At 48.9% G+C, this 17,330-nt stretch overlaps 3 protein-coding genes across 3 annotated transcripts in view; 2 read left to right on the top strand and 1 right to left on the bottom strand.

Moving 5' to 3' along the window:
• Positions 1–463, top strand: part of LOC119219471 (SH3 domain-binding protein 5-like) — a 9,505-nt gene extending 9,042 nt beyond the window's left edge. Inside the window, exon 9 of the mRNA XM_037474716.2 lies at positions 1–463. This exon is cut by the window's left edge and continues 604 nt beyond it. The gene's annotated coding sequence lies outside the window, so the exon portion shown is untranslated.
• A 1,861-nt stretch (positions 464–2,324) lies between these two features.
• zgc:110239 (uncharacterized protein LOC550326 homolog) lies at positions 2,325–9,460 on the top strand. The gene is made up of 11 exons (XM_037474711.2): positions 2,325–2,477; positions 3,253–3,312; positions 3,405–3,497; positions 3,851–4,023; positions 4,356–4,617; positions 4,698–4,893; positions 5,024–5,217; positions 5,294–5,385; positions 8,067–8,228; positions 8,331–8,520; positions 8,598–9,460. Exons 1-11 carry the CDS (start codon positions 2,435–2,437, stop codon positions 8,783–8,785), a joined length of 1,653 nt encoding a protein of 550 aa, XP_037330608.2. The 5' UTR covers positions 2,325–2,434; the 3' UTR covers positions 8,786–9,460.
• A 1,326-nt stretch (positions 9,461–10,786) lies between these two features.
• On the bottom strand, positions 10,787–17,042 carry si:dkey-166k12.1 (solute carrier family 22 member 13). The gene is made up of 11 exons (XM_062558357.1): positions 16,999–17,042; positions 14,538–15,969; positions 13,818–13,921; positions 13,393–13,547; positions 12,835–13,003; positions 12,607–12,721; positions 12,304–12,410; positions 11,987–12,198; positions 11,811–11,919; positions 11,487–11,699; positions 10,787–11,390 (listed from the first exon to the last, which is right to left on the bottom strand). The coding sequence occupies exons 2-11, from the start codon at positions 14,877–14,879 to the stop codon at positions 11,261–11,263; spliced, it is 1,656 nt and encodes a 551-aa protein (XP_062414341.1). The 5' UTR covers positions 14,880–15,969; positions 16,999–17,042; the 3' UTR covers positions 10,787–11,260.
• Positions 17,043–17,330: the final 288 nt, after the last annotated feature.

Here is a 17,330-nt window from a genome sequence, read left to right as displayed (position 1 = left end):
TATTGGGGATCGAGATGGGACAAAAGAAGATCTCCAACGTTGGATCCTTTCTTTGTTCTGACCGGATTATCGAGCTCTGCTTTTAACTCCTAAATGTGAAGTGGAATTGCAGAATGCAGAGACTGTTCCGGGGGGGGCAGGAAGGAGGAAGGAGGAGGAGGAGGAGTGCAAGCAGTACTCCCAAGCACTGGACACGAGCAGGGACTCTCCGGGGGGGGGGGGGGGGCAGGGACCGAACACCTGTGGTCTTCCATTTGGACTTGTGAATGAGTGAATTCCTGCAGATCACCATCTGACGTGATTGAGAACATTTGAATACGTGCGTCGGTTGTGTTTTTTTAGTAGTACAGATATTCTATATTTATACTCCTGTATTCTTGTATATCAACAGTGGTTGGTGTGAACTATTGTTGTTGTTGTTTAACAAAAAAATAAGCAATAAATATGTGCTTCATTTATCGGATTAGTTTTATATCAGGTTTGTTGTCATTAAAGCCTCTTTTCATAGAGGCAGAGTTTTACTTCCAAACGAGATAATGTCAGTGCCGATGTGAGAATTAATGGGACAATGTACGTCATCGAATGAATTAATGGATCATCAATTCATGTTGATTTAGGCCTCGTTAGCAGGGACAGTTCGTCTTATTGCTGTGCTCTCTGAATCAGAATAATTGCAGTACCAGGATTTATAATCCAAAAAATTGAATACGTCTTAGAGAGAGAGAGGTGTTGAAAGAAAGACCAAACTCAAAAAGAGTCTTTTTGCAAAAGAGACCTTTTAACAGTCAATGAGTGGCACAAGATAACATTTAACTGATTAGTTAGCAAGATAAATGATCAACTAAAACCAGAAGGAGACTGATGTACCCGCCAAAATAAACAGAAAGGGAAGACCGACTCACAATGGGTTGCAGGACCAAGGCTCTCCCTTCTAACCTCAGCCAACATTTCACCTAAATTAAATTAGGCTTCTGATATTTCAGGATGACACAACAGCAAAAGTGTTGAGCAATCTGGTCGGTAACATTAAAATTATCAATACGACACCTTTGATGTGTGTCTCTAATGATATAATTATATTACCCACTAGATCGCATCGCCATCTATTCATTTCTATTCATTTCAGGAATCACAGTGGCTTCTTTATTACGCTTCAACTCCATCTTGCAGTAGTTTATTTTTACTGCCGGTCTGCTTCAACTCGGCTTCCAATTGTGCAACACCCAGTAATTTTAATCAAATGGAAATAACAGAATTGTGTTCTGTGAGATACTGACATCTAGTGTCAAGTTGTTTTTTTATGAGCTCCACCCATTGCTTGTGGCTGGACCTTCAGATTGTTGTTGACAAATATTCTCATTCTCAAAAAATTACAAATACAAAACATTGGGAGAAAATGCAATTCTTCTTCCTTCCTTGCTGAACTTCAGAGGCACAACAGAACAGTGAATGCAGGCTCATCTGGATAAAACTGCGAATGAGGTCAATCTGCCATCTTCTGGTGAAGAGCTGCATGGAGTTCTCACGAGGAATTCAATACCTTTGCAGTCTAGATAGCACGCTTTCAAGATCCCCATTTTCCTCTTGGTGGGCTTGTTAAAGGATATGATATTTTATGCTATTTTGCCAGTAAAGCAGGATGTTTACATCAGGTGTCATAGATGCTTACAGTTCTTCTAATTAAATACACGTACACAGAAGCAGGGCCCGAACTAATGGGCGGTGATTATTCGTAATAAGTACAATATTACATTACATTACATGTCATTTAGCTGACGCTTTTATCCAAAGCGACGTACAATAAGTGCATTTCCACATAGATACAAACTCAGAAAACAAGTAACAAGAAAGTACATTTTTCATCAAATAAGCAGTTACAAAACATGTTATAGAAAAGTGCCATTATAAGTACAATTTAAGTGCTATCATTTGTTAGTGCTACGCTACAATACGCATTGTTAATATGAATTAATACAAGGACGTAAAATGAAAGATAAACACTTTGACTCTCACACTCCAGCAGTGGCTTGATTATATTGGCCCCTGCATTTAAAAAATGATTTGCGTTGTAATAATAGTTAGTTGATGAGTGGTAATAGCATATAACCGTGTAACACGTGTGTTATTGGGTGTTTGTTCAACCATGTAAGACGACTCTTTTTTTAAAAACTATCTTATTCTTATTTTCTGTCCTGTCAGTTGTTACACAGACATCCACGGGGTCGCTCAGTCATATGACACAAATCACATGACACGTAATTAAAACCCACCCGTCGCATCTGATTGGCCAATTATCCACCATGCCGCCGTCTGATTGGCTAAGATATGAAACCACGTGTTTATTATTGTGTCCGCAGTACACAGTATTCGGGTTTTATTTTTATTTTGCGTGACTTCGCTGTACCGAGCGGGTTTTGACCCAACAGCAGAAACAATGCGCTGGCACATCGCGGCTGCTCTTTTGTGGGCCGCCGTAGGTAAGTTCGGTTTAGTTTAGTTTGAAGCGGCGGGTTTCCGGTTCGCTCAGTTGCATGCTACGTGAACAGCTAACGTTAGCATTGTATGTTGTTTCGTGGTAACTACGTGCTAATTATCGCTCAGGTTGCTTGATAGAAATACGCTTTCTTCACAGTAGTGATAAGTAAATGCTAAAGTATACGTGAATTATGCACGTATTATTGAAGTATATATATGTATATATATATATCCAGTCTTCGAAACGTGCAGGTGAATTCAAAGATTGTTGTACCAAACTCAACGCAAAAAAACGGTACATTTGAAGTTGACATGACCCTGAGGGTAGTTACATGCAACCTAAAATAAACCTCGAGATTCCAAATGAAACCATAGAAACCACACTTTGATTCGGCATTCATGCAACACACCATGCCGAACCCTTTTATTGACAAAACAATAAGCATGTGTCATAAACCCATTTCGTTACAGCTGTCTTGGTCCTTTCGGATGTGTGGAGAGGTGTGATCGTACAAATATGTGAAAGTCTGTCCGGTCATTTGTTACATTCCCTTCGAAAGGTCTCAAACGGCTTCATATGATGATTGTTAAGGATGAAAATAATAGTATTTACTATATTATAACCCTTTTCTGCAGCTGTTTGCTTTGTATAGGGTGGTGACACAATGTTAGAGCAAAGGTCAAAGGAGATAATGTAATGAGATACTTCTCATTACCATAATGTCCGAATGAGAAGGCACATTTCAACAGTTTTTTTTTTGGGGGGGGGGGTTTCAGTTACAGAGGGAAAAGCCGTTCCTTCCCCTCCACATTTTGGGAACAGCTACCATGTCAAAGGTAAGCGGTGCGATATTGGTTTACACATCAGGAGCTATTATTATCCACAGAATGGCGCCTTGCTGCAGCACCGTTTCGCATTTGTGTTGCAGGAGTGATCTCCCTGCCCTATGCTGAGATCAAGGAGCCGTTTGAGGCCTGGTTGGACCAAGCGGCAAAGTCCAGCCGGATAGACTACTACCACGGTGAGAGACCTCTCACAACTGTGTGTGTTCCTCTCGAAGCCGACTCCGCATTTCTCCTGCTTGGCCGGATTATTGACGTGAAACCGAGAAGCGATTGTGTCAGACCAAAGTCACTCGGGCGAAACAACATGAGCTCAGCATTTTTTTTGGAGGGGGGGGGGGGGGGGGGGGGGGAGGTTATTGTCGACTCGTGTTACATCACTCTTGACTTTAAGCCAATTTTCTAAACTTTCTTTTGGATTCTTGCAAAGTAAATTTCACAGAATTTCTTTTTCTCCTGTTCTAAATGTTAGTCCACGAGATTAAAGGATCTAATGACTTTTTTTACCTTCTCTCGCGTCGACCATCAACAGGCCAGGTGTCGACCTATCAGTTCGGGGCAGAGCCGCCGTTCGGCGCCGCGTATAAAATCACCCCCGAGACCACGGAAACCACGCTGAACGCCATGAAGTGTTTCCAGGCCAACGGAACGAAGGACGAGGCGGTGGCACCGCAGGCGGCGCTGCCCGACCCGCAGGGCTTCCAGGTCCGCGAGTATTTCTACACCCAAACTGTTTCTGAGCTCAAATGGACTTCAAGTTGTTGTTGTTGATCACAAGGTCACAGATCTAATAATAGTAATAAATAAACGCCAGTGCGTAATTGAAACTGAAGATGGAAAGTTTTATTGTGCATGATATAGAAATAAATCAGCTAGCGGTGCTATTGATACTGAGATGTGATATGGAAGGATGTGGAAACAAGTAGCAGATGATTTGGACCTGTCCTTCCTGCAAAAACACACTCTCTCCCAAAATAATTCTACCACATTCAGCCCAACCCTTCATAATGAAACGACAACGTGTTCTGTCCTCACAGTTCCTGAGGACCGAGTACTTCAGAGGTTCCCTGTGTGAGGTTTGGCAGAACGTGACCTCTGCGGGCTTCAAGAAGAACACGTACACCCTGTGGGTGACCCGGTCGGAGGGGGGCGCAGGCGGCAAGGAGGAGCCCCCCACGCCCCTCCATTACGAGATGATGGGCTACAACACGCTGCTGGGCTCCCATTACGACAAATACCTGGTGGACTACAAAGAGTTCAGCACTCGGGTGGACCCCAGCGTTTTCTCGCTGCCCGAAGGTTTGTGCTCCGCTGAAGGCGAAAGACGTTCATAGGAAACGTGTCTGAAGTTGGTGAAGGTGAATTCCTCATTGTTACAGGGATGAGCTGCGGCGGGTTTCCCGGTCCCGGGGTGGAGCACCACATGTTGGCCAACCCGATGAAAGACCTCATCCACACCTCGGCATCAGGCCACGCGCAGCGCATGTTCAGCCACTTCAGGGACAAGTTTCAGCGGCGGTACGGCGACGAGCGAGAGCACGAGAGAAGGGGACACGCCTTCGTTCACAACCTCCGGTGAGAAGAACGTTCGAACGCCGGCGCGTCGCTGCGTCACTGCAGCGCCACCGCTTCAATGCGCTTTAGAGCGAATGCATATCTGACGGGCGTTTTCCCCCCCCCCCTCCCCCCCCCCCCGTCACTGAAGCTACGTCCACTCCAAGAACAGAGCTGGGCTGCCCTTCGCTCTGGCTCTCAACTCTCTGTCGGATCGAACCGTGTCGGAGCTGGCCACCATGAGAGGGAGGAAACGAGGAAAGAGCCCAAACAGAGGGCTCCCTTTCCCCTCCAAGAACTACCGAGGGGTGAAAGTGCCGGAGTCGATTGACTGGAGGCTTTACGGTACGTGAGGCGCTGTGGTATAAAGCATATGAAGCAGGACACCCGGGGTTTGTTAAACTGGACTTGGCTCTTGCAGGTGCCGTGACCCCAGTGAAGGACCAGGCCATCTGCGGCTCCTGCTGGAGCTTTGCCACCACTGGAGCAGTAGAGGGCGCTCTTTTCCTAAAGGTAAAAGGAAAAAGCAGCACGTTCCACAGTCACTGTCCACATACATACATACATACATGCATACATACATACATACATACATACATACACACATACATACATACATACATACATACATACATACATACATACATACATACATACATACATACACACACACATACATACATACATACATACATACATACATACATACATACATACATACATACATACATACATACATACATACACTCACCGGCCACTTTATTAGGTACACCTGTCCAACTGCTCGTTAACACTTAATTTCTAAGCAGCCAATCACATGGCGGCAACTCAGTGCATTTAGGCATGTAGACATTGTCAAGACAATCTCCTGCAGTTCAAACCGAGCATCAGTATGGGGAAGAAAGGTGATTTGAGTGACTTTGAACGTGGCATGATTGTTGGAGCCAGAAGGGCTGGTCTGAGTATTTCAGAAACTGCTAATCTACTGGGATTTTCACGCACAACCATCTCTAGGGTTTACAGAGAATGGTCCGAAAAAGAAAAAACATCCAGTGAGCGGCAGTTCTGTGGGCGGAAATGCCTTTCTTGATGCCAGAGGTCAGAGGAGAATGGCCAGACTGGTTCGAGCTGATAGACGGGCAACAGTGACTCAAATAACCACCCGTTACAACCAAGGTGGGCATAAGAGCATCTCTGAACGCACAGTACGTCGAACTTTGAGGCAGATGGGCTACAGCAGCAGAAGACCACACCGGGTGCCACTCCTTTCAGCTAAGAACAGGAAACTGAGGCTACAATTTGCACAAGCTCATCGAAATTGGACAATAGAAGATTGGAAAAACGTTGCCTGGTCTGATGAGTCTCGATTTCTGTTGCGACATTCGGATGGTAGGGTCAGAATTTGGCGTCTACAACATGAAAGCATGGATCCATCCTGCCTTGTATCAACGGTTCAGGCTGGTGGTGGTGGTGTCATGGTGTGGGGAATATTTTCTTGGCACTCTTTGGGCCCCTTGGTACCAATTGAGCATCGTTGCAACGCCACAGCCTACCTGAGTATTGTTTCTGACCATGTCCATCCCTTTATGACCACAATGTACCCAACTTCTGATGGCTACTTTCAGCAGGATAAAGCGCCATGTCATAAAGCTGGAATCATCTCAGACTGGTTTCTTGAACATGACAATGAGTTCGCTGTACTCAAATAGCCTCCACAATCACCAGATCTCAATCCAATAGAGCATCTTTGGGATGTGGTGGAACGGGAGATTCGCATCATGGATGTGCAGCCGACAAATCTGCGGCAACTGTGTGATGCCATCATGTCAATATGGACCAAACTCCCTGAGGAATGCTTCCAGCACCTTGTTGAATCTATGCCACGAAGAATTGAGGCAGTTCTGAAGGCAAAAGGGGGTCCAACCCGTTACTAGCAGGGGGTACCTAATAAAGTGGCCGGTGAGTGTACATACATCTTTGACTCTTTGGTGCCACAGATGTTCAGCTTGGCTGGTCATGTGTTGTTAGATTTGCTCTGCTGTTATTTATTGATTTGATTTTTAGCATCTTTCTAAATATTGAAGAAAATGTAAATGAAGATCCTTGAAACTGTTGATTGTTTCGGGCAAATGAAATAGAAACAAATAATATAGTATTTATGCATGTGGGAAAAACTACAGCAGTAGTCAAAATAGCCCGTGTGAAATCGTTTATTATGTTATTTAAACACAACTTTTCCTTTTCGTAACGGTAATTTATGCACAAATCTGCATCTGATTATTTCGGCTCTTTGAATCAACATGAATCCTTCCTGTAGTTGAAAGAACTCTTATGCTTTTAAAAGATGTTTTGGGGGGTGGGGGAAGAATAATTCATTGTACCAGTTTCACTCCTGTTGTTAGATGGACTTGACCGTGTGTGTGTGTGTGTGTGTGTGTGTGTGTGTGTGTGTGTGTGTGTGTGTGTGTGTGTGTGTGTGTGTGTGTGAAAGAAAGTAAACTGAGTGAGTGTTCCTGTGCAAGGCCACGGTCAAAGGCATTCCTTTACTGTGTTGCCAGGCAACTCAACCCAAACATTGGATGGTTTATTATGGGATTTGATGGCACCCCACCAAGGTGACCGACCTCTTTGACTCTCTCTCTTTCTCTCTCTCTCTCTCTCTCTCTCTCTTGTTGTCTCCTGCATGTGGCCAGCAGCGGTAAAATGTATGGGCTTCTATTGGCTTTTCCCGAGGGGTTAGTCACACCCCCCCCCCCTCCTGGAGGGATTAAAAAAAAGATATGATTGTGTATGTGAAAGGGCCTTTTTCCAGGAGGAGGTCTCTGGGTTGGTGGAGTGCGAAGAACACAAGGGGTGTTTTTAAACCTTTTTATAATGTTGACGATATAAAGCAGCGTAAAGCTGTTTTATGGCTCATCCAACGGTGTAATCAGAGGAAGATGTGAGTGAAGTGAGTGAGTACTGTGGTGAAGCCCCAGCGGTTCGCCCCCCCCCCCTCCATTCTCCATCGACAGGTTCATAAACACAGCCGCTCCCCGAGGGGGCCCAATTTTGTTTTTGCAAGACGTAGTCCTCACGGCGTCTGCCTAGCAACCCGCAGGCAACAGCTGGCCCCTGAACAACGTGCATCACGAGCTTCACGTTCACCAGGTTCCTAATTAGCGGGTGGGGGGGGCGCGCGGTTCGTCCTCCAGACGGGCTCGCTGCAGGTTCTGTCTCAGCAGATGCTCGTGGACTGCTCCTGGGGTTTCGGCAACAACGGCTGCGACGGAGGGGAGGAGTGGCGAGGGTACGAGTGGATGATGAAGCACGGCGGCATCGCCACCACAGAGACCTACGGAGCCTACATGGGGATGGTGAGAGAACCCGGTGCGGAAACGACCCCGTTGGACCCCGGGGGCGCGGCCTTGTTAAACCCGACTGCTTGGTTCCCTCTCTTTCTCTCTCTGTGTGAACAGAACGGCTTTTGCCACGCCAACGCGTCCCAGCTCACCGCGCGCATCCAGAGCTACACCAACGTGACCTCGGGGGACGCGGGGGCCCTGAAGCTGGCGCTCTTCAAGAACGGGCCGGTGGCCGTCAGCATCGACGCGTCGCACCGCTCCTTCGTCTTCTACAGCCACGGCGTCTACTACGAACCGGCGTGCGGTGGGTTCACCTCGCGCACACACACACACACACTCTTTTTTTTTTTTTTTTACTCACGCAACTCGTGCTTTTTCCAGGTAACACCACGGCCGATTTGGACCATGCCGTGCTCGCGGTGGGATACGGCACCTTGGAAGGCGAGCCGTACTGGTTGGTGAAGAACTCGTGGTCGACCTACTGGGGCAACGACGGCTACATCCTAATGTCGATGAAGGACAACAACTGCGGCGTCGCCACCGACGCGACGTATGTCACGATGGCGTAGATCTGCCACTGACTGAATGTTGATTGAGGACGTTAATGGTTCTGAGGTGTGGGAACGTCAAAGCGTGCCGCTTGGTGTAATGATTGAATGCACGAGGAAGGAGCCGGCTTTTATCCAACCTAGTTTGGCATTTCTTTGCTGGGGGCTACAGTGTCTTCTCTTCAGTTGCACAAGCTACATTTTGCAACATATCTCCACCCGGTCTTTTACTTTACAATGTTCGGCCTTCAAATGCACTAAAATGGAATCGATTGCAATAAAAAAAGTTGAAAAGGAAACTTTTCTGACTTGAGATTCTTGTTGGTGGAACACATTTACATTTAATGCATTGGAGCAAACTGATCTTGTACAACTTTGCTATGTGAGTAAATGTATGTTCCTCATAGTCATCAGAGTGAGTAATTCTACAGAGTATAATTCAATGTATTAAAAACCAAACTGACCTCAACAAGCAAATGAAGTATTTCTACACAGGATGGTCACAGTTGCTTCCTATAGAATCCATGGAAAAACTACAAACACATTATTCCAAGAAAAGGCTCCATTGGGCATCACAAGGTTAACTAGTGCATGCAATATCTCACTTGAAATTTAGAACATAGAAAACAGTGGCTCGTCTAACAGAGAATGAACAACACGCTAATACAAAATGATCACTATTGACGATTATTCAAATAATAACAAATGCCAACTGTGTTTTATGCAAAGTCCAAACCAAACCCCATTCTGACCTTGGAATAAACATGTAAACACCTGAGAAATGCTTTAGATTATGAAATAGGACAATTCCGGACTTAAGTTTACTTGCATCTGGTGAAACAGTAAGCTGTTGATCTGCTTGGGCAGCATGTATGACTGGATGCTTTGTGCGTGTTTAGCGTGGGAAAAGTGTTTGGCCCTCTTTGCACGGAGCACTTCATCAGACCTTGACATGCAAGGAGATGTTAAAGGACACGTTCACTCCCAAAATCCCACGGAGCCATTCGTTAATCTAGATGGTTTGGGTATGAGTTGCTTCATGTTGCAGTCGGTGCAGTTGTCTTCTCTCTAATGCAATGGAACTGGAGGGCCTTTGGGGCTTGAGCTCCTCAAGGCACCAAAAACACATCTACACATTTTGTGTAGGAATCATTTTCTTTCTACCCATCTACAACCTTTACAGCACCCTGCGGTATCCAGTCAACTCACACGGAAACCAAGAAGAGCACTGCAGCTTAGTATTTTGTACCTTGAAGTTGCTTTCTAGGAGGTCGGGAGCATTTCTAATTGGTGTAAACAGCTACGGTCAGGCTGTGTGGTGGGTCAGGCTGGTAAGGTCAGCTAAGGTCAGGCTCTGTGGTGGGTCGGGCTGGTAAGGTCAGCTAAGGTCAGGCTCTGTGGTGGGTTGGGCTGGTAAGGTCAGCTAAGGTCAGGCTTTGTGGTGGGTCGGGCTGGTAAGGTCAGCTAAGGTCAGGCTCTGTGGTGGGTCGGGCTGGTAAGGTCAGCTAAGGTCAGGCTCTGTGGTGGGTCGGGCTGGTAAGGTCAGCTAAGGTCAGGCTCTGGGGTGGGTCGGGCTGGTAAGGTCAGGTGAGGTCAGGCTCTGTGGTGGGTCGGGCTGGTAAGGTCAGCTAAGGTCAGGCTCTGTGGTGGGTCGGGCTGGTAACTTCAGCTAAGGTCAGGCTCTGTGGTGGGTCGGGCTGGTAAGGTCAGCTAAGGTCAGGCTCTGTGGTAGGTCAGGCTGGTAAGGTCAGCTAAGGTCAGGCTCTGTGGTGGGTCGGGCTGGTAACTTCAGCTAAGGTCAGGCTCTGTGGTGGGTCGGGCTGGTAAGGTCAGCTAAGGTCAGGCTCTGTGGTGGGTCGGGCTGGTAAGGTCAGCTAAGGTCAGGCTCTGTGGTGGGTCGGGCTGGTAAGGTCAGCTAAGGTCAGGCTCTGGGGTGGGTCGGGCTGGTAAGGTCAGGTGAGGTCAGGCTCTGTGGTGGGTCGGGCTGGTAAGGTCAGCTAAGGTCAGCTAAGGTCAGGCTCTGTGGTGGGTCGGGCTGGTAACTTCAGCTAAGGTCAGGCTCTGTGGTGGGTCGGGCTGGTAAGGTCAGCTAAGGTCAGGCTCTGTGGTAGGTCAGGCTGGTAAGGTCAGCTAAGGTCAGGCTCTGTGGTGGGTCGGGCTGGTAAGGTCAGCTAAGGTCAGGCTCTGTGGTGGGTCGGGCTGGTAAGGTCAGCTAAGGTCAGGCTCTGGGGTGGGTCGGGCTGGTAAGGTCAGGTGAGGTCAGGCTCTGTGGTGGGTCGGGCTGGTAAGGTCAGCTAAGGTCAGGCTCTGTGGTGGGTTCGGGCTGGTAACTTCAGCTAAGGTCAGGCTCTGTGGTGGGTCGGGCTGGTAAGGTCAGCTAAGGTCAGGCTCTGTGGTAGGTCAGGCTGGTAAGGTCAGCTAAGGTCAGGCTCTGTGGTGGGTCGGGCTGGTAAGGTCAGCTAAGGTCAGGCTCTGTGGTGGGTCGGGCTGGTAAGGTCAGGTGAGGTCAGACTGTGTGGTACGTCTGCGTCTCTCTTCACACTGTCGTAGCTGCTGCTCCTCCGTGCTGCTCGCTGATTGGCTCATGTCCTCAGACATCTCAGAGGTCTCCTGGCTGAAGGGCAAACTGTGTGTGGGACAAAACACAACACACACACTGAGCTTTTTGCGGGGCTCTAGGGGGGGGGGGGTCACTGACGTTATGGAGGCGTCCTAGTAGTACCTCACATCCCAGTTCTCCGCATCCTCCACCGTGTCGGGAAGAGGTCGGCCGGCCGTTTCGGGCAGAGCCAGGGCGAGGGCGGCGCCCAGCAACGGGGAGGCGCCAAAGATGACCAGAGGGGCTGCGGGGCTGTGGGCGTGAAGCATGTTTATAGCCGGCGCCAACACGCCGGCCACCCTGGCGAACGTGCAGGACACACCTATCCCCGTTTGCCTGTGGGAGCACAAGGGAAAGTTGCACGGAGACTTTTTTTGGGGGGGGGGGGGGGGGGTCATGCGTGTGTTAAAGTAATAAAAGCTGCACGGATGGATAGACATGATTCACCGCAGCACGGTGGGGAATATCTCAGCGGTGTACACGTAGATCACGGCAAAGGACGCCGTTATTCCAAACTTCCCGACCATAGCGAGGCCAGTCAGGACTTTGGGATGGTCTGCGGAGGGAGGGGCGCGATCAGAAACGGTTTTGGAGATTGAAAAAAAACGGGCCTCCGTCCCAACCTGCGGGGACGGCGAGCATGAGGAGACAGGCGAGCCCGCCGACCGCCAGGAATCCGCTCTGGGAGAGCCTGCGGGTGCAGGGCAGGACGAGCAGGACGAGGGAACGGGCCGGGATCTCGACCAGCCCGAACACGAACTGGCTCAGGTAGAGGTTGGTCCCCAGGCGGGACACGCCGAAAGAGAGGCCGTAGTACACCAGCACGTTCACAAACCTGGGGGCGGCAGAGGATGAAAGAGAAGACGGTCACATGGTTTGTTCATGTAAATATATATATATATATATATACACATATGTAAAGGCTACACGCAACATTTACCAGATGTAGAACAAGATGATGGCTCTCTTTCTCATCTGAGGTGTTCGCACGAGGTCCACTGCTGAGTGACCTTGTTTCCTTCCAGCTAAAATCTGACACTTCTCAACCTGCACACACGTCAACCAAAACCTTGAAAAGATAAAAGCTGACAATTCCTTCTTGTTCGACCGATTCCAAAGAGAAGAAGTACAGCTGCAATGACAAACGATTGACCGGAGGCTGAACGCAGAGAGAAAGGGAAGCGTTGAGCGACGAGCTGCACAACAAACACGGCGCGCGGAGTGAAATGCGGAGGAAACGCACTTGTGCAGCAGGAGGGAAGACGCGGCCGTTAACGTGCGCCGCCTTGCGGAGGAGTTCCACGGCTTCCTCCGTCCTGTCGTTGGCCAGCAGCCACCGGGCGGACTGAGGAAGCACCCTGACAGGAAGCAGGTAGAGGAAGGGAGAGCAGGAGGAGCCGACTTGAGGGCCGAGGAGGACATGCTGGTCGTGTGCTGGAGTCGGAGCATCGTGCGAATACTCTTTGCTCACCATATGTAGAAGATTAGCAGGAAGCCCGGGGCTGAGATGGCTAGCTGCAACTTTCTCCAGTCTCGAATCAGGTAAGCTATGCCTGCAAGCAGCATGTAGCCCAGACCAAACGCATAGTCGGTGAAGATACCGGCGAGCATGCGCCTCCTGGTGCACGTCCACTCGGTGCCTTGGAAGCGAAAGCAGTGCAGGGTTTGGTAGGAGAGGAGAGGAGAGGAGTGGAGAGTAGAGGAGTGGAGAGGAGTGGAGAGGAGAGGAGAGGAGGAGAGGAGAGGAGAGGAGAGGAGTGGAGAGGAGAGGAGTGGAGAGGAGAGGAGAGGAGTGGAGAGTAGAGTAGAGTAGAGGAGAGGGGGAATCATTGGGAAAGGGTTAAACAAGATGGTGGTTTGGAGCTTTAAGGTGGTGGAAGGAGGTGGAGGGGTTTGTATTTTGAAGGTTGGGTAAAAATAGCGAAAGTCAGCATGAGCCTAAATAAAACTTAAAGTACAGTCCCTCAAACTGTTTGTCAACATCAATCCGAACGTGTTGTGCCGGAGGATCTGTGTGTGGACATATTACCTAGTACAAAGGCATTGATGATGACTCCTGATATCGTGGTGCCAACTAAAAAGCGAAGGATCACATAGACGGGGAAGTTGGGCGCAAAGGCCACAGAGACTCCAAACACAGTCTGGAGAGCGATGGAGAGCAGCAGGACGAAACGTCGGCCGAACCTTCCACAGAGAGGGGAGAGGAGCATCAGCACAAGCGCTTGGGACGAGGCCGAGGTCAGGTCCACACGCCACACCTCGACCTTCAGGACCTTCAGGAATCTCTGCAGCATGCGAGCGCTTTTGGCACCCAATCAACACGTGCATTCAATCTTTTTTTTTTCTCAAATATCATCACAGCGTCGGTCAAACAGGCGCGTTTCTGCGCCCTGCCGCCGCGCTCCGGTGCGGAGGAGTCGGGCGCGCTGCAGGAGGGAGCCGTGGAGGTCCTACCTGTCGGCCATGGCCCCGAACAGCAGCGAGCCCACCAACAGGCCGAGCATGTAGACGGACGAACCGAGAGAGTTCAGCGCCGCTTTGTCACACACCAGGTCCCACTGAGAAACCAAAGAAGCTTTTATTGTTCATTTGTAGACTTCTTCTCAAACGTGGGTCCATGCTGACACGAGGGAATGTTGCAGGTTGACTGTGATGTTAAACATGGTCATTTCTGTGAGAATAGATAAGCGTAATTTAGCATTACAGTAAAATCATGGGGGAACCAGCTTAGTCTGATTGCATGTGTACGAACGCGTATACGTGGCCAACGGAGCTGAGTCTGATTGCGGATTACAAAATACATGCAGCGATCACTGATTAGCCTGTCAGATCGGCACATCAAACCATGCTTTGTATGTTGCAATTTGAATTAAAGTGGCGTCAGTCTTCCGTCTGACTTTCATCCAAAAAGCACTTTTTTCAGAAAATGTTTTCAGCCGATACACAGATCCGAGCGTTATGCAGAATTAATAACACATTAAAAACACTTGCGCGGAGGGCCATGCGGTTTTGTCTGCCATCACATCTCCACCATACAGGGACTTTGTGTTCCTTAGTTAGTTTGTTGTTCATGCGACACAGTGAACAGAGGGGTTCTATTGATTTTGTGCCATGGAACCACCGATTCCACCATGCGGGAGCACGCGTTACACGCGCACATAGGGCATACTGCACCTCGGTGACCGTCGTGCTGTGGAAAGTCTCCCTGCCGTAGACCCATCCGCGGGCACATGGCACGCGCTCAGTCCGGTTCCCCAGGAGTCGACGGTCAGAAGAGAAGCAGGAGGATTCGGAGAGGCTGAAGTTCAGGCCGAGTGCGCCGGGGAAAGAGGACTGATTCCCGGGCGCGGGGACGGAGGAGCTCTCCCGGCAGTGGTGGGGCGGCGTGGAGCCGGTAAAGATGCTCACCATCATGTGGAAGGCCAGGAGGATCTGGGGTAAACAAATCCACACGTACAACATCTTCTGAAACTTGCCAAAGCCTCCGATGGCGGAGAGAATCTGGTCGAAATGCATGTTGGGGAAACTTAGGTCAATTTGCAGATCGGCTCTGGTCCGCAGGATCCGCCAGCGGGCTGAACGCAAACTCCCGGTGGTTCAGAAGGTGACCCAGATGCATCAATGGCCACGTGCACGATGGCCCGTCCCCAGCAGTCTCCACGACGTGAACGGGCATCCACTTCCCACCTTGCTGCAGCTGTGACCCTTCTCCCCAAACGAGAGTTCTCACGCACACAGTTCTGCGCAAAAGGTCCAGCACTTTTCTGGGATGATGCTTCCTAATAGACTGTGTATCCCGATCGCTCAATCTCACTAAAGACGTTCCAAGACGCGCCGGACGGTCAACAGCAACACATGTGTGACGCGCTGTGATCCCACAATAAATGAAGCCCCGTTGTTTCTTTTCAGTGGACATAACTCACACTGTGGTACAAATGTGCAGGTCTTCAGAGGCCATCTGCTGCCATCTGCTGTTGAAAGGTTGACACGTTCCCTGGTGAATGGGTTACTGACTTAGAAAATGTCCAAAGAAAAGAAAAGGAAAACATTTGAATACATTGTAAACGATCTTCTGAGTACGCATGGATGTGCAATGACGTAACCGACTGAACAGCCTTGGTACACTACTTCTACTTGATTATTGATGCACAGCAGGCCATTAAAAACACTGTGTGGCTAAAAGGTCCGAGGCCTGACACTTGATATCACTCACCATAATGTAGTGAATGGCATAAAGTAGAGCCACGGGTATCATAGCAAACCTGCCTGTAAACTCACTCAGCAGGACAACACAATAGGACCAAAAAAGATGGGGAGTCAGTGTTCAATAAACACAAAAAAATGTTTTATATGTAAGTGGATGGATTATTTTGCATAATCGTCCACCTTGCTGGGGAATCATGTCTGTGTGTTTAAATGATGTAATTAGGCCTCCGCTAAAATGTGAACTAATACAATAGAATTTGTTTATCGGGTGACTTGGACATTTCCTACTTTACATGCTTTAAGAAAACGGAAGCGTCGAAGCCTGTCCTCTTCCTGTTGTGGGTGATCGTGACGTCACTGATGCTCCATTCACACCGGGTTGGGTCCCGGTTTTTGGTGCCTGAAAGGCAGCAGGGAGAAAAACTGTCAAGTCGGATAGAGTACCCCAGGAGGCAAAAGCGGAAACAAACCGTGGATTTAACATTAAAAGCATAAACGTATCTTCTAAATTTGCCATATAAACAAAAATCAATCTTGCAGGGTATTTAACAAATGACCAAAGGAGTTTTTAATATATTTTTCTTTCATTTAGTACCCCTGAAGATACGTTTGACCTGGTTTCATTTCATCGGGTTCAAATCCTCTCCACCGGTTTTATTTTGAAGGAGGTTACCAGAAGTCGCGCTGTTCTCATCCTGTCTTCACGGGCCCGCGAGGGGGGGGGCGAGAGACAAGAGACGAGGGACACGGGCTGGGCAGAGGGAGATGGCTGGAGGGAAGGAAGCCTGGACCGGGTCAATAGAGACTTTGGGACCCAACATAAGGTGACCTTGATCCTCCAGAACCGTCCGGACCGGAGACAGGTCGCGGCCCGGCCTGCACGCAGACTGGTGGAAAACGGCCGTTTTTCTAAAGGGACGATCATCCACATCGGTCCTTTGGGGGGGGGGGGGTTCTTTCCTTCAGATAAAGCGCGTGGGACCAGTCCTCGTTCGGAGTGTGAGTACGAAGCTCGTCGCCGTGCAGGGTTTTAAAAAATCGCGATGTCGCGCACCGCAAGGTCAGCTGATCGCGCCCCGTTGCCACAGTTATTGTGTCGCTGCCGAGACGCGAATTAAAAGACAACCCCCCCCCCCCACCACCGGTGACCCGCATCCGAGACGCGTCCTTCTGGCGTGGACGGGGCCGCGCCCGCAGACAGCCGGCGTCCACTTGACACAGTGGCACACACACACACGCGTGGACGACTTATTTCATCATGACAGACTGAGATAGTCCTCTTTGCGTCTTCATGGTCTGGACTCCTCAGTCACCATGGAGATAAAAAAAAAACTTTTATGCTAAGAGCTCATTCCTTCTTTCTTTTTTTTTTTACAAGTTGACTATTTCTATCTGAGATCAGCACCCAATAGAAAAGCTGTATGTTCACCTTCATGCGTGTTGGTGTGGTCATGTGATTGGAGCCTTTTTAAAAAAAACTTTTTTTACGCATGTCGTCCATCACCGGCTCTCTTTTATCTTCCTCCAGCAGAGAACGCGAGGCCTTCTGAGCGTCTATTTATATTCTCCACGCCGCGGTTTGATCTGAGCTCAGGTGGCTTTAATGAAGCAGATGTGTGTCTTTTAAACGCGGGCAGCCTGCAGTGTCACACACAGCCCTGGAGAATAAAGAGAGAGAGAGATTTGTGGTTGTTTCACTTCAAAGAGTGCAAAGAAAACATCCAAAATGAAGTGTTTATTTTATCACCGTTTCCTTAATTT

The sequence above is a fragment of the Pungitius pungitius genome, chromosome 17 (assembly GCF_949316345.1).
Source record: "Pungitius pungitius chromosome 17, fPunPun2.1, whole genome shotgun sequence".
Lineage (NCBI taxonomy): Eukaryota > Metazoa > Chordata > Actinopteri > Perciformes > Gasterosteidae > Pungitius > Pungitius pungitius.
The sequence above is the reverse complement of the archived record's forward strand: the minus strand, read 5'-3'. Positions and strand labels throughout refer to the sequence as shown.